General features: G+C 39.8%; 1 protein-coding gene across 2 annotated transcripts in view; it reads left to right on the top strand.

The window, feature by feature from the left end:
• RAPGEF2 (Rap guanine nucleotide exchange factor 2) overlaps positions 1-27,861 on the top strand; it is a 275,274-nt gene that overhangs the window by 65,687 nt on the left and 181,726 nt on the right. For both annotated transcript variants that reach the window (XM_070949029.1, XM_070949027.1), the window contains exons 2-3: positions 20,751-20,821; positions 24,868-24,924. In XM_070949029.1, coding sequence (XP_070805130.1) covers positions 20,751-20,821; positions 24,868-24,924 — 128 coding nt within the window. The remainder of the gene's footprint in view (positions 1-20,750; positions 20,822-24,867; positions 24,925-27,861) is intronic.

The following is a 27,861-nucleotide window of genomic DNA, read 5'->3' as shown; positions in this document are numbered from 1 at the left end:
ATTGATTATATTGTTAATAATTATATTGCATTCTGGGAAGGCTATATTCCCTCAAAATAGATAGCTTAAAATAGATATCAAAAATGTACAAAGTTTGTTTTGCAATATAATACCATCACTTCTTACTTGCTGTATCTAAAGTATGATGAAGCATTATAAACATCATACAACATCAGCGTACAATCTCAAGTTATTTCCATCATTTGTCTGAAATTGATTGTTAATATGTTTATTGAATGTTCCTTTGAGGAAACCAGGTCTTTTCCTTCCAATTCTATTAAAACTATGAAAGCTCCCTCTATCAGTAAGTATATTTACCTATGCAGAGTAGGTAAATATTGGCTAAATGGTATGTCTTTGTAAGTTGCTTCATTTCTATCAAAAGGCCCATTCACTGGTGCTGCAACTTTCAGATTTGAGATGAAATAAATCATGTGATAATTTATAACCATTTAGCTAAACAACTAAAAAGTTCTCCTAGTATGAATTGGTTGTTATTTACAATAAGATCATTTAGTCTGTATAAGGTTACTGTTTCTCAGACTTTAAATGTATTTAACTTTTTGAAAGTATGTATGTATTAATGAAATCAAAAGGAAAATTTCAAGAGCTCATTAGATTGTCATTATGAAGAATATATGTCCCAGTATTCTTATGAATTGTATATGCTACTTGATTACAACGAGAGCTATTTAGAGACTTCCATATTTCTCTTTAACATAAGACAGACATGCTCCATCCACCTCTTTCTTCTGGTGTTTTGTTCCGACATTATCTTCAGCTTATCTTTAACCCATACTGTGGCAATCTTAAATTATTTTTTCTCTGATTAATGATTAATATGTTTCCCCCCTCAAGCAGCACCCCATTATAATTATTCATAATTATAATTATTATGTTCTGACTTAAAAGACTAATCAATGAACCAGTTTTGTTAAGCAACTGTAAAGAAACTATTTATCTGTGTGAAATATTCTTTTAATCATAAAAGTGGTTGCTTGGAATGCCAAATCTTTGGAAAAGTTATTATATAAAGCTTTCAAAGAAACAAAATGATTTCTTTGTAATCTTTTGGAATTAGAAATATTGCTATTTAATTCAGAAATGTTGACCGGAAATAATTTGCCTTTTTGAAGAGTTATTTCAGAGTTTTGCCTAGTAGCAATGTTTTGAGTGTCTAGTCTGTAGTTGATTCTTATTTTAGTTCGAAGATAGGAACAACATTTACTTTTATTCAATCTTCTTCTTTAAGCTATACACAAGGTCTCAAAAATCACAGAAAGAGGCTCTAATGTGATATCCACAAATTCCTTTAAGACACAGATGTAACTGATCTTGCCCTAGAAATTCTCCATTGTGGGTGGAGACAGCAGCCAGGCATGGGTTTCACTCGTCTGTTCAGATTTAAGGACTGAGTCTGTCATAGTTGTTAAATCCATCTCTGTTGCTAGGGGCTTCCAGCTTTTGACTCAGTCCATCAGACTGGACTGACGTGTGTGACTGTTTCTCTGGCTTCAATTGCCTTTCTCCTTCCATTCTATTGATCTGGACTCTTGGACTTTGACTATTTGGACTGTTATTTGACTCTGCTTCTCGTGAGTGATTCGGATATTTCCACAGTTTGGAAATTTTCTTTCCCTAGCTGCTGGCTTTGGCTGGCTGGCTGAGGGAATTATTTTCTTAGCTCCCGATTTAAATTTAAATCTTGCCTTTGCCCATGGACTGGTCAAGTGCTCTGGGGTGTTGTAGAGCTTCGCGCTCCCGGGGGGAGCTGTTTCTTTGGTTTTTGAGGAGCTTCGTGCTCCCGATAGCCAGAGGAGATTGTGTGGAGCTTCGCGCTCCCTGAAGAGATTGACAGGTGGCCATTTTGTTAAAACTGACAATGACCACCCGATCCTTTAAAAGTGGAGCTTTATGCTCTGGTAGATTGGCTGCCTTACTGGCTTGGTGATAGCCTTATTTAACCACTCTCCTTCCCGGCTTGGCGGCGACAGGGTCGGAAGCTTTGCGCTCCAGCCTTTATCTTCTGGCGGTGGACGAACATGGGAGTAGCTTTGACTGCCCGGTGATTATCCCAACATCTGGGTTGTGGGGATCAGTTTTACCCGCAGTTCCAGCGCCTATCGCGGCGGGTCCAGTTGCGCCTGACACCATCGTCGGTCTGCAACCTTCTTCTTCTAATTCCGATCCGAGGGGAGTCCGGATTTCTCAGGAGCATTTTTGTCAATGTCATCTTTTGCCTGAACATCTTCAGTGGCTGATTGCTACTACTAATCAACAGTCATTGTCGGCGGGATTCCTGCCTCCCAGCAGGGAAGCGTCTGTGCGATCCTTTGCATCTGATTCTCCAGAGAGGGACTGCCATGAGGACTCCTTATCCACTGGAGGTCTGGGTTCCCTGACTACTTCCCATGGCAGCCGCCCCTGTCTTCTTGAGGAGGTTTATTCGTGGGAACCAGACCTTTCAGATGATGAAGGCCTTCCCCCGGAGCAACCCGCATTCACCGGACTGTTCCCTCCAGCCCTTTTCAAGTTTTTATTGTTTAAGGCGGTTAATACTGCCCAGCTTGGTTCCGGTTTGACTGAGACGATTCCTCTGACATCTCACGGGAGTCTGGACTCTATGTTTGCAGAGCCTACCAAGCCAGTGGATTCTATTCCAGCGCCATCTTTGTTTCTCGACGTAGTCAGGAAGCAGTGGTCCTCGCCTGGGTTGGCTCCAATACCATCGACTGCCGACCGGAAATATTACAATGTAGCCCCTGACCTGGTGACGCTCCTCCAAGTGCCAACTGTGGATGCCCCAGTTGCACCTCTGCTGCCTAACACTGCTATTCCTGGGGACCCGGATGAAGGGCATTGTCCTGAAGAACGTCGTTCTGACTAGTTCTTCAGCGGGCACATCAAGGGGCTGCCTGGGTGATTCGATCGGCAACCATGGCTTCCTTTTTTAACAGGACGACTTTATTATGGTTGCACCACTTGCAAGATAAGTTGTCACCTGAGGATATGAGACTACAAAATGATCTGAACAAAGTCATCATGGCGGTCCAATTTTCAGCGGATGCCACACTCAACGCTTCCCGCTTTGCCGCTAAGTCTTTAGTTTCCTTGGTAGTGCCTCGCGGCTTGGTCTGGCTCCGCCATTGGCAGGCAGACGCTAGGCATAAGTGGTGTCTGGTGTCTGTTCCCTTTACGGGACTCAAATTGTTGGGGAATCGTTGGAGTCTTTCCTTGTTGAGACCAAGGATAAATGGAAGGTCTTGCCTACTGCACACCATAGGGGGGAGTCCCGTTTTCTACTGTATTCCCAGCGTTCCCAGTTTCGAGGACCGGAAGGGCGTCTTGATACTTCTCATTTTACTGGGGTGTTTACTCCCAAACAGTGGGAATTCCAAGACATGTCTTCAAGAGGTAGACCCTCTTTAGTAAGTAGCCTTTTCGTGGGTGAGGAGGTCGTTCAATCCGATGCCGTCGCTAGCTGCATTTCTGATCCTCCCATTGGTGCCAGATTGGCCCTTTTTGCTAACCATTGGGAGAGAACTACATCTGATAGATGGTCTGGGCTACTATAAGATCAGGATTGGCCATAGAATTCCTTTCCTTCTCCCCAATGTTTTTTGTGCACTGTCCGCTTTCTCATAACAGCGATAGGCAAGTCCTTATGGATTCAGCAGTGCAGCATCTCCTCTCGATCAAGGCTATCCAAAGGGTGCGTGAGGATCAGGTGGGGCAGGGCTTTTATTCTCGTGTATTCCTTGTCCCAAAGTCATCGGGGAGGGGTGGGTGGAGACCTATTCTGGACCTTAAATGTTTGAACCGTTATGTGGTATATTGCCGGTTCAAAATGCAGTCTTTGCATTCTATCTTAGACAGCATTAGGAGGGGCGACCTCCTCTCCTCTATTGACCTCACTGAGGCCTATCTTCATATTCCTATCCTTCCCTCTCATAGGAAGTTTCTTAGGTTCTGTTATGCGGGGGCCCATTATAAATATAGGGCATTGCCCTTTGGGCTTTCCTCCGCTCCCTGTTGTTTCACCAAGGTTTTAGCAGCCTTGGCTGCTTCCCTCAGGGTTAGATCTATTCGTCTCCAGTGTTATCTGGATGACATTTTGATTTTGTCTACTTCTATTCAGCAGGCCCGCAGAGATCTCCAGTTAACCCTTCAGGTCCTCGCTTCCCATGGATTCTCCATTAATATGGAGAAGAGTCATCTCACTCCTTCAACCTGTCTCCTCCATTTGGGAACAATGATTGACTCGGTTGAGGGCAGAGTTTATTCATCCCAGGAGCGCCAGGCCTTTTCTATGCCTTTCTGCCTATATCTGTCATCCCCAGGGTGATACACAAACTTCTGCAGGAACAAGCGGAACTCATTCTTCTGGCCCCTCATTGGCCACAGAGACCTTGTTTTGCGTATCTCACTTAATTGTCTGTGGCCCCACTCTGGAGGATTCCTCAGGGCGTTGCCTCTCTCAGCCAGGGGGCAGTGGTCCACCCGGATCTCAGTGGCTCCAACTGACCATCTGGCGCTTGAGCAGTATGCCCTGAGTAGAGTCAACATCCCCTCTGAGGATATCTGAACCATTCAAGCGTCATGGAGGCCGTCCAGAACCACATTTATTTGGCTACTTGGTGGGCCTTTTGTGATTGGTGTGACCGTGAGGGGGTTTTGGCTCTTCAAGCCTCAATTGTCCATATCCTTGTTTTTCTCCAGGAGGGGCTCGACAAAGGCCTTTCGCCCAATACACTGGCGGCTCTCTCAACGGTCTTGATTTGTGGGTCTCTTCCTTCTTTGTCCCAACACCCTCTTATACATAGATTCCTGCGGGGAGCCACTAACTTATGTCCCCCTGTGGTGCACGGGTACCCCACCTGGGACCTGTCCATTGTTCTGAATTCCCTTACAGGTCCCACATACGAGCCCTTATGGACAGCTAGCCTCTGACTTATATCATGTAAGGTTACCTTTTTGGTGGCTATCACTTCTGCAAGACGAATCTCAGAGATTGCTGCACTGTCTATGCACAGTGACCTCTGTGTGTTCCACGCTGATCGAGTGGTTCTGTGTCTTGACCCTACCTTTGTTCCTAAGATCAGTACACCATTTCATCATATGCAGGAACTCATCCTTCCTGACTTCTGCCCTCACCCGGCACACCCCCTAGAATGGCGATGGCATACATTGGACGTCCGGAGGGCTCTCTGGGTATACCTTAAGAGAACTGCTGACTTCCGCAGGGCAGAGTCTTCATTTGTGTCGTTTCTCCCAGTCTCTTTAGGTTGCAGAGTGACTTCCTCGACCATCGGACAGTGGATACGGCAGATGATCGCTAAGGTGTATGAACTGCGTTCTTTACCCAGACCCGTTAACCTGACGGCGCATTCTACCCGCAGTGCGGCTACATCAACGGTGTTCTGCCCCAGCTACGCACCCCAAAGAATGCAGCACACACAAAGTCCGTACAAACCTTAGTTTACTAATTTAAATGTCTTTTCCGAACAGAGGCTGTTAATTAACTTCATTAACAGCTGACAAGAATCCAAAGCATAATAAACATAATCTTACTGTGGTTGGCAGAATGCCCAGAAGCAATTTGCAGGAAACTGATAAGAGAAACAAGATCAAGACACGAAGGAATGTGAATGAAGTTGTCTCCTGCAAATTGCCTCAGTCATCATCCTTCCTTAAATAGGCTAGGGGAGTAGCTAATTAGCCCCAATCCTTACTGGTTTATTCTATATTACTGGTTTAAAGATATGAAGTGCATTTTATTGCAAAGGGTATATTGAGATATAGTTTTGGATCATTCATCATCCTGATCTCAGGTACCAATGTGAATATCAAGTATTGTTTGATTTTTAGCAACTTTTACATATCAGATTTTACTGTGTTTATAGTTTCATAGTGTTAGAGTTTTTATTATATTGTATTTTTAGCCTACAATTTTAAGAAAATGTATTCTGGAAATAAGGTTAGTTTCAAAGTATACTGTGTTTATTTCCAATAAGTGGTATTAGGCTAACTCCGCCTTCTATCCTTCCAAGGTCAGTAACATGAGGACTTAGATTGTTGGGAGCAATAGGCTGACTCTGTAAACTGCTTAGAGAGGGCTAAAGCACTGTGAAGCGGTATATAAGTCTAAGTGCTATTGCTATTAGAGTTCCTATCTTATAGACAAATAACATGTAATCCTTTGTCTAAAGCAAGTTATTCAAATGAATATCTATACTTATGCTAGCTTCTAATGAAACATCTGTTAATATGTAAGAAATCATCTTACATCTTGCAGTAGTATGTACAATACAGTAATCGGTTTATCTGTTTAATTGCCCTGGGGCATTGTTAGTATTTAAAGATATGAGACAAAGCATTATTTGCCCACTCCCCCTTCGAGACCATATTTTTTCTGTCAGTGGAAACATTATCTTGCCCTATAGTTAGTTACTCAAAGATGATATCATATATATTTTAATTAATTGAATTGAAGCTAAAGTAAGGGGCTTGGTAAAATAATAATCTACCCGAGGAGAAAATTTGGATGAAATTTGGAAGCTGCCAGAATTTCTAGAAGTATTTTCTCTTAATAACTTTAGTAGTATGTAGTATAGAAGTGCAAAGTGCATAGTGCACATACTATAAAAGGAAGAGATTGTGGGAGAATATGTATACATATTTATAAGAGGCAGGATAATAATAATAATGATATGTGGCTGTATTTATCTGTCTGGATGTTTATTTTAACTTGATTGTGACAATTTGCTTGCTGCCAAGAATAATTGCTAAACTCACTTAACAACTGTCTTGCTTTGCAATGGAAATTTTGGGCTCAATTATGGACATAAATCAAGGATTACCTGTACTCTCCCCACTCTGTGACTTTCCTGTGGGTCAGATGAATACCTGTTAATAAGGAAATCCACATGTTACTAGCGATTTATGTATATTTCAGCCCAGTTAAAAGGTCTGTAAATAGCAGTTTTAATTTTTAATCATTATGTATTGCATGGCACTAATTGAAATGGCATTGATTGTGCTCATGGATGACCTGGTGGGAACGAGATGGAGGTAGCGCATCCATCCTGGCTCTTCTTGACCGCTCAATGGCATTCGATACCATCAATCCTGGTATGCTTCTGGGCCAGCTCCAGAACTGGAAGTAGGCAGCAGTGTTTCTCCTCCTATCTCTGAGGCCAGTTCCAGTCAGTATTAATAGAAGGAGAGAGATCTACTCCAGGCCCCCTACTTAGAAATGACATTCTTCAGATCCCATCAGCCAAAGAATGTTAGCTGCAGAGATCAGAAGAGGACCTTATTTTCCAATGGTCCCTGCTTTGGAGTTCAGAATAGCCCCAACCCTGTTAACCTTTTGTAAAACCTGTCTATGTTTCTGAACCTGGGACACTCAATGAGCCAAGGGACCATTTCCTGGTTATATTGCTAATGGGCCAAATATCTTGTTCTTGTGTATCTTGAATTGGATGTTTTTAATGGTCATTGGTTTTACTGGTTTCATTATTTTATAATTTTTTTTAAATTTTTAATTGTAATATATTTTATGAATTGTAAGTCACCCAGAGTCATTGAACTTAAAAATTCAATAAACAAATAATTACTGCTGTTTTTGTTTTACATAAATTAAAAAAGAAGTTCCCAAAACTGTCAGATGTGTTTGGATTCAATTTGCTTTTCTTTTACTTACCTCACTAATTGTATCTGTTACTTGAACTAAATTTGAATGTATATGATCAATATAATAATAATTGATAGATTATATGCTTTGACAGAATGCCTCAAACTATATATAATATATTGTTATTTATTTCTCTAGTGTCTAAATGTATTAGTGTGTGAATATATGTATAACATAGTTTTTATAGGAGTTTCTTTAACACATACTACAAATATCTGGGTAGCTTTATTATATAATGTGGGAAAGGATTTATTACTACAGTTCTTCAATCCTGTTTGTTAAGTCTTTTAATTGTATGTCTTACAACAGTGTTGTAAAAAGAGGCACATAGAAGAACCCTGCAATTTTCTGTTTGCTTTTTTTTAGTGACTGAAATTGCTGACAGGCTTTAATTTTTCATCTAGTGTCTTTCACACATCTTCTCATTATGGCAGTGTTATAATCATGGATGAGTTATTTTCTTCTTTTTATTCTGATAAAAGCTTTTAACAACAGCATACATTGCATAAATTGTGCTTATTTGGACCCATACATTTAAATCTGCTTGTGTGGGTGGATCTTTGCACTATTAATTTAATAGTTCCAGTACATATTAGATAAAATTACTTCTAACACAATAAATAATGTAAAGCAAAAATTCAAGAAAAATATATTTGTATTCATTTTTCCACACACAGGAAAACAACTGGAAGCATACTTTAATAATTAATTGGTTTAATCAAAATTTCCAGGATATTAGGCTTACATTATATAATGTAATAAACAGCAGAATTTGGGTGTGCAGAATTCTGATCAAGTGGTTTGTAAAATATGGATTCCATTGCATATTACTTGCGTACTTTTAAATTCTGTTGTGAAAATAATTATCTACCATCTATTTCAGCTTATTTAGTTATTAAATAAAGTATTTATTTTTAAAGATTTATTGCAGCTTCATTATTTTTATGAATAGCTTAAGGAGACAATTACACCTAATATTCTTTCATCCTCCTATTTTCCCTGCAACAAGACCTGTGAGGTGAGTTGAGCTGAGAGGAGCTCACTGGCTCAAAGTCACCCACATTGTCTATTCTTTTAATATCCTTGATTATAGCTACATATAATTTAGTTGAAGACTTCCAATATAAATGGCTCCATAATTGGTTATCTTTCTTTCCTCCATTCCTCCTCTCTGGACGGATAGATGATTGGTGAGTGAACTCTTTCATCTTGCCTTAAATAACATGGATGCAGTAGTATTTTAATAATATACCTTGTAAATGGTGATTCCCCTTCAACCAATAACTCCGCTCCAGAAAATAAAGAGGGAAAAAAGCTAGATGTGCTTTTTACAATCGTTGAAATCTTGGATAGAGAAGAAGAGGATAATTGCTCTGCTCCACGTTCTGATTAAATAGATACAGCTATAAAATCGGATGTATTGTTATCTTAGAAAGGTCAAATAACATATTTTAAATTCATGGTAATTGCAGTCATTTTATAAACAGATGGACAGTAAATTTACAAGTTTTCTTGCTGGGGGCCTCGAGACTTCAGGCATGGGATCCACTCTGTCTTCTAGCTCTATGGACTGGGTTCAAACTGAAGAGACAGATGCTCCCAGTTTCAACTTAGTCCTGAGCTCGTTAGAATAAATAGAATACATAGAATAAAGACATTTAAATTGGAAAGCCAGGTAGAAACTTCATACATGAGATTTTTATGAATCTACTTCCATCAAAATGTGTTGGCAAAACACATTTATGGTTTAATTACTTAATTTTGATTACTCTAGTACTTTTTTCTTTTCTTTTTGTTATATTTCATTTTTAGATTTCAATTTGTAATCTTTTGAAGATGCAGATATAAATCTAGATGCTTTTTCTTTATAAATTACATTTAGGGTGCTTTATAGAATTTTGATTGTTTTACCATGCATTGGGTTTATAGCTGCCAAGGAAAAAAAGTGGGTCATAGAAATTGGTTTTAATGATGTCTGAAAATGGTTATGAGTAGACTTTGTTTAATGATGGTAATTGGATGAATTTCTAAGTGATGTGGTTGTAAGGTGTACATTATGTGACTGCATCCCTTAGTGATGGCAGTCCTGGCAGACCCATTGCCTTGGTTAAGCAAGTATTACCTGCAAATAATATATGGCATTATTTATATCAGATAATATATTGGTTGTAGCATCTTAAAGTTGAACAATAACTGAAGTAGAATATATGCAGAAAAAATGTTTTGTAGCTAATTTCATAGTTAATATAAGAGTTGGTTATAATAGATGTACCATCAGTTTAAATTCAAACCATTGGTTTATATCATTAATACAATTTGAATTAATTCATATAGTTAATCAACTTGGTTTTCATTGAATCAATCTGTCTTGAATCATTTTATTTATCTTATAGGAGATTTTTAGTTTTATCAATACTTCAGAAACAAAAGGTGGTTGAGACTGCCATCTTGTGGAATTGAAATGTTTGTTTATATTTTTGTAAATATTCAGATATATTAATTCTAAGTAATAAAAATAAATCTTTAGTTTCTAACTCTTACTAAATCAAGAACACAAACATGAAAGTATTACTGCTATTAATTATTATTATCATCATCTCTTATTCATTAAACATTAAACAGAAAATAATAATATATTATTATTATTATTATTATTATTATCATCATCATCATCATCATCATCATCATCATCATCATCATCATCTTAGCTATAAAGTCCTTCATAACATATGGCTTGGTTATCTAAAACGCCATCTGTTTTTCTTGGTTTCTGCCTGGATTGTATAATTAGGCAATGTCCTAGGTCCTATCCATTAAATAGTATGATAGCATCTAGGAATTGTCCTTAGTTACCGTACTTGCTCTCTGGAACACCATTTCTGCCTTAGAGATATATCTGGCCACCCAGGCCATGTTCAAAAAAGTTTTGAAAACCTCTTTCCCCAGGCTGTGGGTTAGGGTGGGTGCCATATTTGAGTGTCTTTTAGCATTAGCTTTTCCTCTGTTTGTTTTTTTGGGCGATGTTTTTGTTTTAATTATTTGATTGTTTTTGCTGTAGGTTACCTAAAATTGTTATAGAGTTGGGCTTATAAATTTTTGGATTTTTTAAGTTATCCTAATAATATGATCTAGAAATCAAGATTTTTTTGTATCATTTCCAAGTGAATATATTGTTTTTAGAAGACAGTTAACAATCTGCCAGTATATTTATTAGCAATTCTTGAGCATCATGACAGTCTTAAAAGTATTGTGGTTTACAGTTTTATGTTTTTCAGAAACAACAAGTCTGATTGAGAATTAGTTATATAAAGCAGTCTAAATCTGTTAATTCTTTGAGGTAGTCAAGAAGTACAAAGGGGACGCTAGCTTTATCTTTATTGTAAGGTTACCTTAACTGAATCTTGTAAGACTGAAAATATATCTCCCCTACTTTCCTTTTACTTTCCAGAAAACTAGGCAAGGCCCTTCTGAAACATTTCCTATGTCTTCCTCCTTTCTGTGCCCTGAGATATCTTTTACATGATGGTTATCCAGTCTGTGGCTCTCCTTCAAAGGTCATTCCGACATACCATTACAAACCAGCATTTTCCAACCTAGGTAACAGTTGAGATATGTGAACTTCAATTCTCAGAGTTATTAGCAGTGGCTGCATTAGCTGGAAATTCTGGAAGTTGAAAACTTCCAGAATTTATTATCCAAGTTGGGAAACCCTGTTCTAAATACAACTAGGTACATCTTCTGAAGATTTAGCATGGTATTCAACTATCCTGTCTATGAACTGGCCTGAATAATAGTTTTGATTTCAAGAACTATTAAAAGATAACAAAAGTCCTTACCTTTTTCCCAGTTGTGCATGCATAGAATCTTGGATTTAGTCCTTTCAGTTATGTGGCTATTGATGAATTACTTATAATTATTGGTAGTTAGCAATTACTTTACTTTACTTCACAGCAAAATATAATTGTGGAATCAATGCAGAGTCCATCAATAAAATACCATTAGAATAATTAACAATTAAAAGTTTGATAATAGGCACACTTTTTTCATTTCTTATAGACAGACAGTCAGGACCAGAGAAACAACTGCACCTCCTTGAAGAATTTACTCTTGTAAATGTGGTGGACATGTATGAAAGCAAGAAAATATTGGACAGAAATACATATATAACTGGAAAAGATGATTAAGCAGCATATAGATTTAAAGCCAAATATTTGGTTTTAATATATTTTTGTTAGGAATAATATCAGAAATTTATGATAAAGGGACTATATACTTAATGCTATATGTATTGACAACAGCGAGAATTGTATTTGCACAATATTGGAAAAATGAGAACACCCCACTAGATGAAAACATAGTCTGGAAAATATTGGTCTGTGCAGAGATGGATAGATTGACATTGAAAATAAAAGATAAAGAGATACAGAGTACATTTCAAAGTGGAATAGGTTTTATCAATGGTTAGAGATAAGAGGTAGAAGTTAGATGAAGAAAGATTATTATCTCTAAGTAAAATATGAATGTTGTCTATAATTATAAGCATACTAGTACAATTAATAGGATCATAAATAAGCTAACATATAAGGGAGATGGTGGCTCAGTGGCTAAGTCGCTGAGTTCTTGATCGAAAGGTCAGCAGTTCAGCAGTTTGAATCCCTAGTGCCGCGTAACAGGGTGAGCTCCCATTACTTGTCCCAGCTTCTGCCAACCTAGCAGTTTGAAAGCATGTAAAAAATGCAAGTAGAAAAATAAGGGACCACCTTTGGTGGAAAGGTAACAGCATTCCGTGTGCCTTTGGCATTTAGTTATTCTGGCCACATGACCACGGAGGCATCTTCGGACAGCGCTGGCTCTTCGGCTTATGGAGCTGAAGATGGGGCTCCGTAAGCGGAGATGAGCACCGCCATAAATGGAGATGAGCACTGCCCCCTAGAGTCGGGAACGACTAGCACATATGTATGAGGGGAACCTTTACCTTTTAAGCTAACATAATTATAAATATGGTTATAATTATCATGTGTATTATCATTATCACTATCAGTATATCTGTTATTTTTTTTCTTTTGTAAAATGAAGTGCCTGGACAATATACTGTCTTCAAAATATTTATGTATAAATAAAAAACGTGACTTAAAAAAAGAATTTACTCTTATCTGGCTGCCAGGTTATAATAGATAAACAGTCACACAATGGTACAAAAGCATCCCAATTTATTGTAGAAAAACTAAAAGCCATTACAAAATCTTATTTCCCACATTCTACTTAAAGGGCTAGAAGTTACTTTCTTTTAGTTTACAAGGACAGTCTATTCCCTATAAAAAAAGTTTTTTTTTAGCTTTATAAACCACAGCAGTAGCTTATATTCTTTCTACAGGCAACAGCACCTTAGGCAGTTCTTTCAATACAAACTTCACATGATCACTGTATCCTGCACTAGTCAGCAGTTTTGCCACCACATTTTGTATCAAATGTAATTTCAGGATGCTTTTAAAGGAATTTTTCATATAAAGAATGTTGGACTAATCAAGATGCATTGGTTACCAAATTATAAATAACGATTGCCACATCCAAGCTACAAAGTAGTTATAGTTGTTGCACTAGATATACCTATATAAACTACCTTCTTGTCACTGCTGTTTTCTATAAATACATTAACAATTGGGAATCAAAGAGGATTCCCAAATTATATTTGATGTACCATAGGAGTACATTCACCGAAGATGGGAAAATATATAAAGAAGATTAAAGGATAGATTCTACTTAGATTTCTACTTTGGATGTGTTTAAACAGATGGCCATTCATTGGGATCTGTAGTAATAGATTGGAGTTGGAATAAATGGTATCTGGATTTGCTCCAGTTTTTACAATCCCGATACTAAGATGTGTAAAATGATTCTAGAAAGTTTTATACAGATAGAAGAAAATATTTGTAATTCAGGATTGAACATTGGGATTCTTGATGCTCTCTGAACTTGGTTGTTTTCTTTTAGACGTTTCATTGCCAAACTAGGTAACTTCATCAGTGGGGAATTTTATATACTAGTGGCTTGCTCTGTCAATGTTGGTAGGAGTGGTCTTGATGATTCCTTGATTGAGTTGTTTTTTACTTGTTTGGCATGCCTTGATTGAGGTATTGTTTGTGATTGTTACTCTAATGTTAATCTTGGTGTTACTCTATTTCCATCTGGGTGTTGATTGCTGATGAAGAGCTGTTTTGTTATTTTTCTTTCTTTTTTGGCTTTTTGATTGTCTCTTTTGAATGATGTTTAGATGTTTATGTCTGTGCCTATTTATTGCTGATTTGTGTAAGTGCCTGACTTCTAGGAATTTTATAGCAGTTTTGGACTTGGCTTGGTTTAAGGTACTCACAGATTCCCAGTTGAAATTATGATTTAGCCAATCCATGTGTAGAGAAATTAAGCAGTTTTCATCATGTCTTCTGACTGCCAGTTGGTGTTCATAGATGTGATCTGCTAGACGTCTGCCTGTTCATCTCACATATTGGACAATATTGGTGTCTTACTGTGTCCTGGTTTTGCAGTCCTTACAATGTATGTTGTAGATGACTTCTGATTTTTTTCTTCTTCTGGGTCTTCTGGTTTACTTAGAATGTTCTTGAGGGTTTTAGTTGGTTTATGTGACAGGCTTAACTATAGTTGCAAACCAACTTGTAGGATTGATTAAATGAGTCTCTGTTTAGTTTTTTTAAAAAAGAAGAAAAATACAGATATTTCTCAACTTATGACAACAATTGGGCCTGGAATTTTGGTCATAAATAGTTGTAGCCATTGAGCAGGTCACCACATTCTTTATGACTGCATCCTGGTATTCCCAAGCATGGTCATTAAGGAGAGCGAGTGATGCCTCAGGGGTTAGAGTAGTCCCTGGGAGCACGGTGTAGGCTGCACACAAGTTACAGGGTTGCTGCAGTGCTGCACAAACACAGGGATGCCATGGAAAAAAGCCCAGCAGCGCAGCAAAAAGCCACCATGCCCAGGAAGCACAAAACGCTCAGGAAGTCTTCACAGTGGGGCACTTCTGAAAACCATCAAACTTATGAAACATACCCAGCCTGGCCCTTTGCAAAGAAGAAGAAATGCTAAAGGCAGATAAATACTTCATTTTGGAATTGAGGGACTTCTGCACATTCTTGGGAAAATGAGGATAGCTTTTTTTCTTTTTTCTCTGTGAAGTCACCTGCAGTGCTCCAGGAGCATGAGAAAAGGGGCATTCTCCAGCTAGGGGAAAACGTCAGTCAGAGTGGGGAAGAGACGGTCCGTCTAGCGATTGACCAAGTCTGGCATGTTAAAGCTCCGCCCTCCTGGGCCGCCCCAGTTCTTCGACTCGGTCTTCGCGAGACGGAGCGTGTCTTCCATCGTTGGCAAGTTTTCGCGCTATTTCACTGTATTTTCTCCTCTCCAGACTGCGTTTTTCTTGAATTCCGGCTGCTGGGTGATTCCTTTCACGGCAAGCTTCTCAGCGCCTGTCAGCTGCAGCCTCCGCCTTCGGAAACGATCGCGCTGCATTTCAAAGGCCTTTGCCTAGCAGCAGTTGTCGACTAGAGCGGCTGCTCGCCGATCCTTAGTCGCACTAATAGCCGGACGGCTAGCGACCTTTTGGCGCCTCATTCCTTAACGGATTGGCGCTTTTCTGCCTCAGAATCTCAGGACAGCACTGAGGAAAGATTGTGAGCGCTTTAGTCCTTTCGCCGTTGTCGGCTGCGTCTCATTAACATCGGAAAATGGCGGACGCCACGAGGCACCACGGGGGACATGTCAGCACTTCCTCCCATCGCAGCCGCCATGAAAGTGACCCCTTAGAGGGTACTTCTTCAACTTCGCAGAGCGCAGGAGCCCCTCCGGCAAAGAGATCTAGGAAGAAAGGGGCGGCTGTTTCCTCAGCCTCTGCCCCTTCGAGGGAGTAACAGCGCAGGCATAATGCCATCGAGAAAGCCTTTCTTAAGGCTCAATCTCAGGCCCATCAAGAGGCAGACCCTCCCAGCTCCAGGGCCTTATCTCCCTGCTTAGTTAGGGACCTCTCTCCTGACGCCCCTAGATCATCACCGGGAATCACCCCTGCAGATTCTCATCAACTTTTTGACACTCTACCGGAACCCGAGACCTCTCCTCAGTGTTCTGCCCCAGAACCTCCTCCTCCTCCACACTCTCTGCCTCCAACGCCTCTAGCGGATTCCTTGGAAGCCCTAATTGCTAGAGCTATTTGTCAGAGCATGGCGGAATGTCTTCTTCAAGTCCCACTTTCTTTGGGCACCTCTGCTACACCCCAACCTCAGACAAGGGTTAGAGACGAGGCTCATCTGGATCAAGATCGCTTGGATTCCCAGGAGTTAGCTGATCAAACTTCAATCTCAGAGGCTGATGACGATCAAGACCAGGCTTGGTCTGATGATGAAGGGTTAGGCCCGGATCAGCCCTCCTTCATTGGGCTATTCAAACTTCAGGTCTTTCGCTCTCTCCTCTTCAAGGCGATTGCTACGACCCGTTTGGGAGCACCGGCTTCTTCGGCCCCAACAGCTCCCTTGGATGATCCGGCCACTGCCATGTTTGCGGAGCCCACCATCGATCCTGAGACTATACCGGCGCCTAAGTTGTTCACAGACGTGGTTCAGCGCCAATGGAACCTTCCTGGTGCGGGCCCCAGCCCAAATGGCCTGGACAAGCGTCTCTACAACTCGGCGGCTCCCTTAGCAGACCTTTTGCAGGCCCCCAAGGTGGACCCGCCCATTTTGGCTTTGACAGATTCATCACACCCTACCGGCCCAGCGGAGGATTCCCTTCAACCGGAAGATAAAAGGGCAGAGAAGACCCTCCTCAAAGGACACCAAGCTATGGCATGGTCCATCCGGGCTTCCACCTCGGCCTCATTCTTCAATAGAGCTGCCCTTCTTTGGCTCAAACAGCTTCAGGCCAGGCTTCCCCTATCCGATTCTAGGTCCCGACAGGACCTGAATAAGATTACGGCTGCCCTTGAGTATTCGGCGGATGCCACACTAAACGCTGCTCGTTTCTCGTCCCGGGCCTTGGGGTCCAATGTTACATCCCGTCGGTTGTTGTGGCTCCGAAATTGGCAAGCCGACATGCGGAGCAAGTGGCAGCTAGCTTCGGCTCCTTATTCTTCAGGGAACCTGTTTGGATCGGCCTTAGATCCTCTTTTATTAGAAACCAGGGATCGTCGCAAGGTTCTTCCTCCAGCCACCCGTCGAGGGGAATCTCATTTTTTTCCGGCCAACAGGTCAGGCAGGGGTCTAGATTCCCTTCCCGTCGTTTCTCTCGTGGGGGGAGGGGAGGGCGTAACTCCCGCAGATCTAGATAGACCGGCTCCCTCGGCCCCTATTGGTGGTTGTCTCTCTCTGTTCCTGGCTCAGTGGGAGGCTTCCATCACTGACCCTTGGGTTCTTAATACCTTAGCCTTGGGTCTCTCCTTAGAATTCTCCTCCTCTCCCCCTCATTTTATTCCCTGCCCCGTTTCCCGGGAGGTCGTCAAACGGAATCTGGTCTCGGCCGCGATTGACCATTTATTGGAGATTGCGGCCATCGAAAGAGTTCCCCTTTCCCAACAAGGTCAGGGGTTTTATTCCCGCCTATTTGTAGTCAAAAAGTCCTCGGGGGGTTGGAGACCCATATTGGATTTAAAAGCCTTGAACCGGCACCTTAAATATCGCCAGTTCAAGATGCAGTCCCTTGCTTCTATTCTCGAATCAATTCGGCCTTCTGATCTACTAGCATCCATTGATTTAACGGAGGCCTACCTCCATGTCCCCATCCTTCCCGCTCACCGCAAATTTCTTAGGTTTGTCTTCCGAGGGTTCCATTTCCAGTACAGGGCCTTGCCCTTTGGGTTGTCTTCAGCCCCTCGGGTATTTACGAAAATTATGGCCGCCCTGATAGGCCATATTCGTAGTCACCCCATTCGCCTCCAGTTTTATTTGGACGACATTTTGGTTATGTCCTCGTCCCGAGAGGCAGCTCTGTCCGATCTAACCTTTGTTCTTCATTCCCTCCAATCACACGGTTTTTCTATAAATTGGTCCAAGAGCCATCTTTCCCCTTCCTCATGTATCCTTCACCTAGGGGCCATCATTGACACTGTCTCTTCTCAAGTATCTCTGTCCCCCGAGCATCAGGCTAGTCTGCGCTCGTTGGCCTGCAGTTGCCTATCTTCGGGCTCTGCATCCATTCTAACCCTGTCCTGCCTATTGGGTAAGATGGTGTCGACTTTTGGCATCACCCCATGGTCTCGCTTACACAGCAGGGACTTTCAATGGCTTCTGCTGCCCTTTCAAAGGACACTGCAAGACACTTCTTCCCGTCGAATTCGGCTTCCGGATCAGGTCCTCCGTTCCCTCCAGTGGTGGACCTCAGACGCCTTGTCCCTCGGGTCATGCTTCAAGGAGTCTCAACGTCTATAGCTGACCACAGATGCCAGCCTGTCAGGCTGGGGGGCTCACCTTCTCCATCATATGGCCCAGGGTCGGTGGTCAGCCCAAGAGTACCTCCTCAACATCAATCTGTTGGAACTACGAGCCATACGGCTAGCTCTAATTCACTTCCAAGATCGCTTGGAAGGGAGGAATGTCCTGGTCCTAACGGACAATACTACCGCCAAGGCCCATGTGAACAAGATGCGGGGAACTCGGTCTCGGGCCCTAATGGACGAGGCTCGCCTCCTAGGCCTCTGGGCCGAGACTCATTTGACATTCATCAAGGCGGACCATATCTCCGGCGACACAAATGTCCAGGCGGATTCCCTCAGCAGGCAGCTGGTGGATCAGGGAGAATGGTCAATCTCTCATGACCTTTTTCTCGAGATCGCCACCAGGTTCGGGATGCCAGTCCTAGACCTGTTCGCTTCCCGGACAAATCATCAGCTGCCCCGTTATTTCTCGAGGTTCCTGGATCTGCAGGCGGAAGCCACGGATGCGCTTCGCAGCAGGTGGCCAGCTGGTCTTCTGTATGCATTTCCTCCCCTACCTGTGATTCCCAGGATCATCCGGAAACTTCTAGCGGAGGAAGCTCAACTGATATTGATCGCCCCGTATTGGCCCATGCGACCATGGTTCGCGGACTTGCTGTCCCTATCGGTCTCTCCACCGTGGCAAATCCCTGCCTCCAAGGTACATCTCTTCCAAGGGGCCCTCACCCACCCGGACCCAGCCTGGCTTCGCTTGACCGCCTGGCGGTTGAGCGGTTCCTCCTGACAGCGGCTAAGGTTCCTCCGGAGGCCATTCCTACGATCCAGGCAGCACGCCGCCCGTCCACAGTTCGTATCTATGAACACATGTGGCGTGCCTTTACATCCTGGTGTGCCACGATACCAATTTCTCCGACTTCGGCCTCCATTCTTCATGTGTTGGCATTTCTCCAAAAGGGCCTAGACAAGGGTCTGGCCCCAAGTACTTTGCGGCGTCACGTAGCTGCCATCGCTTCAATTCTGGCCTGCGGCTCTCCGGACTCCATCTCTCACCATCCTATCATACAAACCTTCCTTCGTGGAGCGACGAATCTGCGTCCACTGACAATCCATCGTTACCCCTCCTGGAACCTTAATAAGGTACTTACCGCTCTCATGTCACCTCCGTTTGAACCTCGTCCATTTTAAGATGCTGCAGCTGATCAGGTGCCTTTAACTTTTTTCTTCTTCATGGCCGGTGGCCTCATGGGAGGAAGAAAACAGTCAGCTGGCATGGTAGATTGCAGGGAGTGAGGGTGACTGGGCTGGAGCTTTCCAAGAATTTTGCGCTTCGTGGGAGAGGGTGTATGGCTCATACCATGGCACAGTCTTGGAGTCTCCCAGGCATTTAGAACTTCCCATTGGGCAGCTGCTTTGGGTCCCACTGTGGAGACTTCCTAGGTGTTCAGCCCTTCATAGGAGGGGGTTGTGTGTGGTTCCCATTGCACTGTTGGAATTTCCCTGGTGTTTAAGGACATAGATGGCGGCGGGGGGGGGGACAAGTGGAAGGAATTGGCTGTCAAGCGTCTGCACTTTGATCATGTGACTGTAGGCTTACTTCAGCACAGGTTGTAATTCTCTTTGTTCAGCAACATCGTAATTTTGAACGCAAGGATGAACAGGTGCACAGGTACTCCGCTTCAATGCCCTCGTAAATTCAAACAATAGGCAAACCAGTTGTCATTAATTGAGGCTATCTGCATTGCTTTTCAGTATTAGTGTTAAATATTTTTGTGTTAATTTTCTGTGTTATCTTTCACTATATCCAAGTTCATGAAAATGAAAACTACCAACCCCCCCGCCCCCCAAATAATCACTGTGGCATTGTTTTTGTATGTTTTGTAGATTTTTAAAAAATTAACCCTGGAACTCTTATTCTTTGCCAGTCTTATGAATGGAAAATATTTCAAAACTGAAAATGTATGTTTTGAATGTTTAGTGTAAATGTAATTATATTTATCTGGATCGTTTCCTTAATTAATTAACTGTTTTGTTTTTGTTTATAAATCTAAGCATTTAGCAAGATACATCAATTTACTTCCATATCTTATTTCCTATTATTGGTACAATCTCATATCATTTAGATTCATAAATTCTTAACAATTCTGTATTTTTTAAAGAAACATATTTAAGCAGAAAAAAAGCTTCAAAATAATGCTATTTTTCATTTGTATTATACCCTTTTAACTTGGTTAATCTCCTTTCCAGCATTATTTCTTTGTACGTTGGACATGGACTTATATGTGAGCTTTGGGAATATCTCTGAGATAGGCATATTTTTAGCTAGAATTTAGAGTCATCCTACTTTCAAATTTAAGACTTATGATAGTATGTGGAATGGGCAGGATTTGTAGTAACTGAAATCATTAATTAAAATGTTATTTAATTAAAATTGAAATTATGTCCAGGGAATCAGTTTTCTCAGAAAAAATCCTGTTATGGAATTAAGAAATCACATACAATATGTGTAATAATACACTCTATATACAATGATCATTTGGTTTGAGTTCCTTTTATTATACAAATAGGAACCTCTCATACTTTCTCATGCTATTTTAAATATTTGTTCTCTTCTTTTTCCAGGATTTGGAGATAGTATATTCTTATTTACATGGAATGGAAGCTTTGTCTAATTTAAGAGAACATCAGCTCAGGTAAACTGAATTGATTGTATTTCATTCTGCTTTTAGGCCTATACAGTTTTGTTACAAAGTATTGCTTTAATTGAGTACTGCCTTGCAATTTTTTAATATAATTATTTTTATTATAGATAAAATTAATATTAAAGAAAAATAACACAAGTCAGAAATAAATAATGGTTTAGGTGAAACTGATATACTCATTTCATTTTTCAAATAAAATTGACCTCTTATTATTCTCCCTGACTATCATGAATTATTAGACAGTTTTCAGTGAATGGAGAAAAATATGGCCATTATTTTTATTTATATAAATGTCTTCTAGAATCTTAATAAAGTTAACAGTTAATGTAAAAGTATTTATCTTGGTTTTCCTTGTAGAGGAATTTAAAAAAATACTACAAAATTCCCAATTTCAAATTGAAATGTTTGCAAGTATATGAATTTTTGAAATTTCAAATTAAAATATAAGTATGTGGATTTTTTGGTGTGTGCGCATATGTATCACATATGTGTAAGTTGCTCCAGTAAAAGTAAATTAGAAACCAAAAGAATGCTGAGCCAAGTTCCTGAATGAGTTTTAAAATTTTATGATCTGTCATTGGATGAAAGTAGCATTAGTGCCAGGCAAAATCCTTATGGCAATGGTTCCCAACCTTTTTGGCTCCGTGGACCGGCAGTGGCAGAAGCGGTGGTCGTGGGGGGGGGGGTTTCTCATGCACAACCTAGATTTTGTGCATGCGCAAATGAAGCTTCACACGCTTCAACCGCCACTTCTGTCCAGTTACCAACAGGCTGTGGACCAGTACCAGACCGTGGCTTGGAAGTTGGGGACTCCTATCTTATGGAAACCATTTAATTATCAGAATTCTGCAACAAAATCAGCCTACTTATTAGTTGCCACATACTTTAAATTATAACAGCAGTCCAGATGTGGCCTGCCATCTGAAATCATCTGACCCATAGTCTTGAAAAATAGTCAATTGGCCAACCCATGAGAATGAAGAGAGTGGCCTTCTGTTTGGCTGCTCTTGTGGGTGGCTTGCTGTATTCTTAATATATTACTTAAATAAATATGCAGAATTATACTTAATTAGGTTTAATTATCCTATATAATCCTGACTGGCTGAAAGTTGACTCAGCCTTCCATCCTTCTGAGTTTAGTAAAATGAGGACCCATTTTTTGGGGGGCAATATGCTGACTCTGTAAACCATTTAGAGAGGGCTGTAAAGCATCATGAAGCAGTATATAAGTCTTAAGCGCTATTGCTATTAATTATTATTATCTTCATTTATTAGTTACAAACATGCCTTTGGTACTTATTTGGAAAAATGTTGTTGACCTCTTAGAGTCTTAGAGAAAGGGGTCAATGGATGATTTTTCAGGCATGTTGCAAGAAAGCAATCCTTAAGGTTACAGGCTGCAAGCAGTATACGTTTTAAAAAATAACTGGCACTTTAACCTGACCTTACTTGGAACAGGCTTCAGGAACAAGGTTTTATTAAATATGTTCAGTTATGATTTGCATCAAATACAGCCTCTGAACTATCTCTAAATGCAGTCTCACGAACTAGTAAGGTTGAAGGATAACAAGAATGAAAATGATAGTGGGCAGACATTTTCTATTCAGGAGATGTTGCAGCTGGTAAACTAGTGTTGCTTAATCAAAATTAGCCCCCGATGATCTAAATTTCAAGTGGCAGAACTGGATTAGAGAAGATGTGAATCTGTAGGGTGTAACTTCATCTAAATCAACCTCAAACCTGTCTCTCTTATTTGATAAAATATGGTTCTCCATTAGACAATTGTGAGTAAAGCTACATGGGAGAGGAATTCATATCCATCAGATTTCTCGCAGCATTATCTCATGAACAACTAGAATTTGCTAATTATAATTTATTGTTGTTAGTTGCCAAGTCATGTCCAACTCATTGCGACCCCATGGACAACGTTCCTCCAGGCCTTCCTGTCCTCTATCATCCTCTGGAGTCAATTTAAGCTCACGCCTACTGCTTCAGTGACTCCATCCAGCCACCTCATTCTCTGCTGTCCCATTCTTCTTTTGCCCTCAATCTTTCCCAGCATTAGGCTCTTCTCCAGTGCATCCTTCCTTCTCATTAGGTGGCCAAAGTATTTGAGTTTCATCTTCAGGATCTGGCCTTCCAAAGAGCAGTCAGGGTTGAATTCCTCTAGGACTGACCTGTTTGATCGCCTTGCAGTCCAAGGGACTCCCAGGAGTCTTCTCCAGCACCATAGTTCAAAGGCCTCAATTCTTTGGCACTCAGCCTTCCTTATGGTCCAACTTTCACAGCCATACATTGCAACTGGGAAAACCATAGCCTTGACTATACGCACTTTTGTTGGCAGGGTGATGTCTCTGCTTTTTAGAATCCTGTCTAGATTTGCCATAGCTTTCCTCCCCAGGAGCAAGCGTCTTTTAATTTCTTGGTTGCAGTCCCCATCTGCAGTGATCTTGGATCCCACGAAAATAAAATCTGTCACTACCTCCATTTCTTCCCAGGAATTGAGAGGACCGGATACCATGATCTTAGTTTTCTTAATATTGAGTTTCAAGCCAATTTTTGAACTCTCCTTTACCAGCATCAAGAGGCTCTTTAGTTCCTCTTCGCTTTCTGCCATTAGAGTGGTATTATTATCATTAACATTATGAAATGCTAAAGGTAACTTCTGGAAGTTAGAAATGACTGTTTTTAACCATGACAGTTGCTGTAGAAAAGCTAAGCAAAAATCAAGTATCTGCAATCAAATGGAAGTGATAGTTCCTTCATGTTTCAACTTGGCAATTTTCATTTAGGAATGCTACCAGTTTTACTTTTAATTGGAATGAATACACCTGTAAAGTTATTTTTCATCTAAATGTAGATTTATTAAGAAAAATATATACTCTGGACACTCTGCTAAATACATAAAATTATTTCAAATATCAACATTAAAGGATAGACACAGTTTACTGCTATCTTTAAATAATCATGGTTTCAGTTTCTGGTATATTTTACTATTATAATTAGTTCAGTTGAAGATATATACAATTATGCCAATTATTCTGCTTAGCTTACTATTTAGTGATAATGCTTTTATGAAAAAAAATGCCTCCACATAGAATTCTTTATTAGCAAATCATTAGGAATTATTTCCATTGTGTATGTGGGCTGTCTCTGAGAAGCTGGCTTCTGTATTTTGAATGAGCCTCTTGAACAAGCTTCAGCTACGTCAGCAGCAAGTAATGTTCTGATCACTCACAATCAAGTGTGTCGTGTAGACATCTGCATATAAACACTCTTTTGTAGAGTATCTTTTCTGATGATATTAATAAAAGATTCATTAATATTTTGCCCTGGTTCTCTCATATGCTTCTTAACGCATTTCTGCACAATGTTGTCAAGGTCTTTCTAAATAGCATATTTTTGTTCTCACTACTTTGTGAATTATTTTAAATGTTTTCATAAAGCACAGAGTTCATTGTGATTTCTCTCAGTTGACCATTTCTTAAAACTCAATGTTATTTAATTTATAGTAAAATAACATCTTCTATCATGTTGGCAATTATGCAAAATGAGATATCATAGAATATGATAAACACAGGTTCTACATTCTGTTCATCTGTTTTGATATATATGTGGAAACCAATTACAATTTTAATATTACTGACAGTAATTGATCTGTTTGGGGATGGCATATGCCATTATTATATGGAATTGAAAAAAGGTAGGAATAAGGAAGGACCAAAATGAATGAAATTGTCTTTTTTCCTGATGCATACTTTTGTCATTGTTTCCTCTTGCCTTCTCTCCCCCCCACCTAATATTGCAGATCACAAAGAAAAATAATTCAGATATTTAATAGTCTTTGAAATTAGGCAAAGGATAACATAATATTGCATGGGCTTAGCCCCTCCTGAACTGGTCCATAGGACCTTAATAATACAAGTAGAGAGGACAAGGAACTTAATCTCTAAACCAGTCATGAAAATGAATGCTAAATAGAAATAATTAGCTAAATTATTATATCTCATTATAAATTTTTAAAAATTGTTTTACAGAATCATGTGTGAAACCGTACGATATGAGCGGCATGAAGCCAATGAAGTTTTATACTAGTGAGTCTTGCTGTTTTTAATTTTATATTTACTTTTTCAAATAGCATTGCGTTGGCTTTAAGTGTACTGAGAATAGATGGAAACATTATCCAAATGACTTAAACAATAAATTATGCCAGATTGTCACATCTAAGTTAATTTAAAAGTTTTGTAGCTATTTGTATTCTATAGTCACTAAACCATACGTTTCGGAAAGAAAACTGTACCCCGTTTTCCCCAAAATAAGACATCCCCTGATAATAAGTCCAATTGGGCTTTTGAGTGCATGGCAGTAAGGCCAAGCACTTATTTCAGGGTTCAAAAAAATATAAGACAGGGTCTTATTTTGGGGGAAACACAGTATTTCTTAACCATGTTTTAATTGAAACAAATAGTTTAAAGCAGTTGTAATATTGTTTGTTATAATTTGTTTTAGAAGCATTTTATACTTTTATGCTATCAGATATTTTAAAAATATACTCCTTTTAATGTGTGATCATTCTAATTTTTTGGGGGAGGGAGGGGAATTATGTTGGATTGTTTCTTACACATAACTGGGTTGTTTTGCACTTGACTACAATTTCCCAATAGTTTCATGACATTAGACATAGTCCTTGTCTTACAAAAAATCATTTAGTGACTGCTCAAAGTTACAATAGCAGTGAAAATGTGACTTATGACCATTTTCCACACTCAAAACTGTTGCAGCATTCCCATGGTCACATGATCAAAATTTGGATGCAGGGTCAGCTGTCATGTATTTATGACAGTTGCAGTGTTTCAGAGTCATGTGATCACCTTTTGTAACCTGACAAGCAAAATCAGTGGAGAAACCAGATTCACTTAACACTGTATTGCTAAATAACTGCAGTGATTCACTGAACAATGATGGCAAGAAATGTCATAAAACACACTTAACAATTATCTTGCTGAAATGGAAATGGTAATGTTGGGCTCAGTTGTGGGGTTAAGTTGAGGACTACCTGTAGTTATAGACATAGAAATAAAAATATTTTTTATTTAGCTAAACTATTTCAGAATACTGGTTCCAGTTTAATTTCATTCTCTGGTCTTACTTGCCAGTTGAATTATTTTGTGGTTCATTCTACATTTATTTGGCAGAGCAGCAGAATAAACTTGATATTTGCAATCCTACGTACAGTATTTCAAGCATAAACATTTAAAAAATTTGTTCTCTTCATTGCCAGTTAGTTCTAAGGCTCACTTGTCAAGAAGTACTGTAGTGCTTAAAAGTTTGTGAATCTGTTTGAATTTTCAATATTTTTCATAAATATGATTTAAAAGGTGATATGTTCTCCACCCAGGTCCCAAAATTAGACAGAAGATAGCCTAAATAAACAAACATGTAAAAACCATTATACTTGTTCATTTATTTGTTGACGAAAATGATCTAAAGGTACATATTTGTGTGTGGCAAAAGTATGTGGACTTCTAATATTATTAGTTCATTTGAAGGGGAAACTAGAGTCAGATGTTCAATCAATGGAATGATCATCAGGTGTCAGTTTGTCTGTGGGAATCCTACCTTATTTTTAAAAAATAGAATGCTAGGTATTCCCTATTGAAGTTCGATCATCATAACACAAGTGTGTGGAAGTGTGTCATGGCTTCAACACAAGAGATTTCTGAAGATCTCTGAAAAACCGTTGTTGATGCTCACCAGAAGGTGACGAAACTACAAAACTGGAGTCCAAAGAGTTCGGACTCCATCAATCAACTATTCAGTAGATTGTGTATAAATGGAAGCAATTCAACATTCTACCCATGAATGATTGATCAACGAAGAGAAAACAAGAGCATAGCATTAATGCTCCATAATGTCTCAACCCTGGGTGGTGCCTAAATAATTAAAAGCTTCTCTTGCAATTGCAAATGTGAATGTTTATGAGACTACCACTGGGAGAACATGGAACAATGGTGTGTATGATAGAATTGCAAAGAAAAAGCCATTACTAAAAAAAAAGGAACATTGCTTCCTGCCTGCAATTTATAGAAGTCCATATGGATAAGATAGAAGGCTATTGGAAGACTAATCTGTGGATAGATGAGATGCAAATCGAAATGTTAGGCTTGAATGAAGTGTTATATTTGGCGAAAGACAAACACTGAATTCTGGTATAAGAACCTCATCCCATTTGTGAAAAGTGATGGCGGCATTAACTAGATTTGGGCACACTTTGCTGCCTCTGGACCAGGACAATTTACTGTCACTGGTGGAAATATGAATTCTGAATTACAGCAACAAGAATATGTCAGGATAAGTGTTCGTGAATTAAAGTTCAAGAGGAAGTCTATCATGAAGCAAGGCAACAATCCAAAAAGCACAAGTTGATCAAAGAATGGTTAAAGCAGAAAAAGGCGAAGTTTTGACCTTCATCCTGTAGAAATGTTGTGGATGTCCCTGACTTGCAGGAGGGATGGTGTTGCATTCCGTTCCATGACCTTGGAATGGTCAGCGGCTCTCACAGGATGATACGAAGAGTAGTTTTGATTCCCCTTATCCCAGCCCTCCTTCTTCCTCCCTGCAACTCCCTCCCTTCGTCGGTTATGGCAGACTGGCATCTGACAAAAGAATAGCTGGTACAGCAGGATGGCATTCTTGACACCTAAATTGAAGCTGTTTTTAAAGAAGGGTAGGCTAAAATTACTCGAAGCCAATGTTCAGGATTGATCAATAGTTATTGTAAATGTTTAGTTGTAATTATTGCTGACCAATTGGCAGTCTAGTTACTGAAAATAAACATTTACATTCTTTTGCCATACAGAAATATGTAACTTTGGGTCACTTTCCTCAATAAATAAATGAACAAAGATAATGCATTCTTGTCATGCAGTTGACTAATTTCTTGATTTTGTTTCGTTTTATATAGTTCTAGGACATGTCTTCTAAATCATGTTATAGAGCATATTTGTGCAAAAATATTGAACATTTAAGTG

The sequence above is a fragment of the Pituophis catenifer genome, unplaced genomic scaffold, assembly GCF_029215685.1.
Source record: "Pituophis catenifer annectens isolate HBS135680 unplaced genomic scaffold, rPitCat1.0.hap2 SCAF_8, whole genome shotgun sequence".
Lineage (NCBI taxonomy): Eukaryota > Metazoa > Chordata > Lepidosauria > Squamata > Colubridae > Pituophis > Pituophis catenifer.
This window is presented reverse-complemented; position numbering and strand designations above follow the sequence as displayed.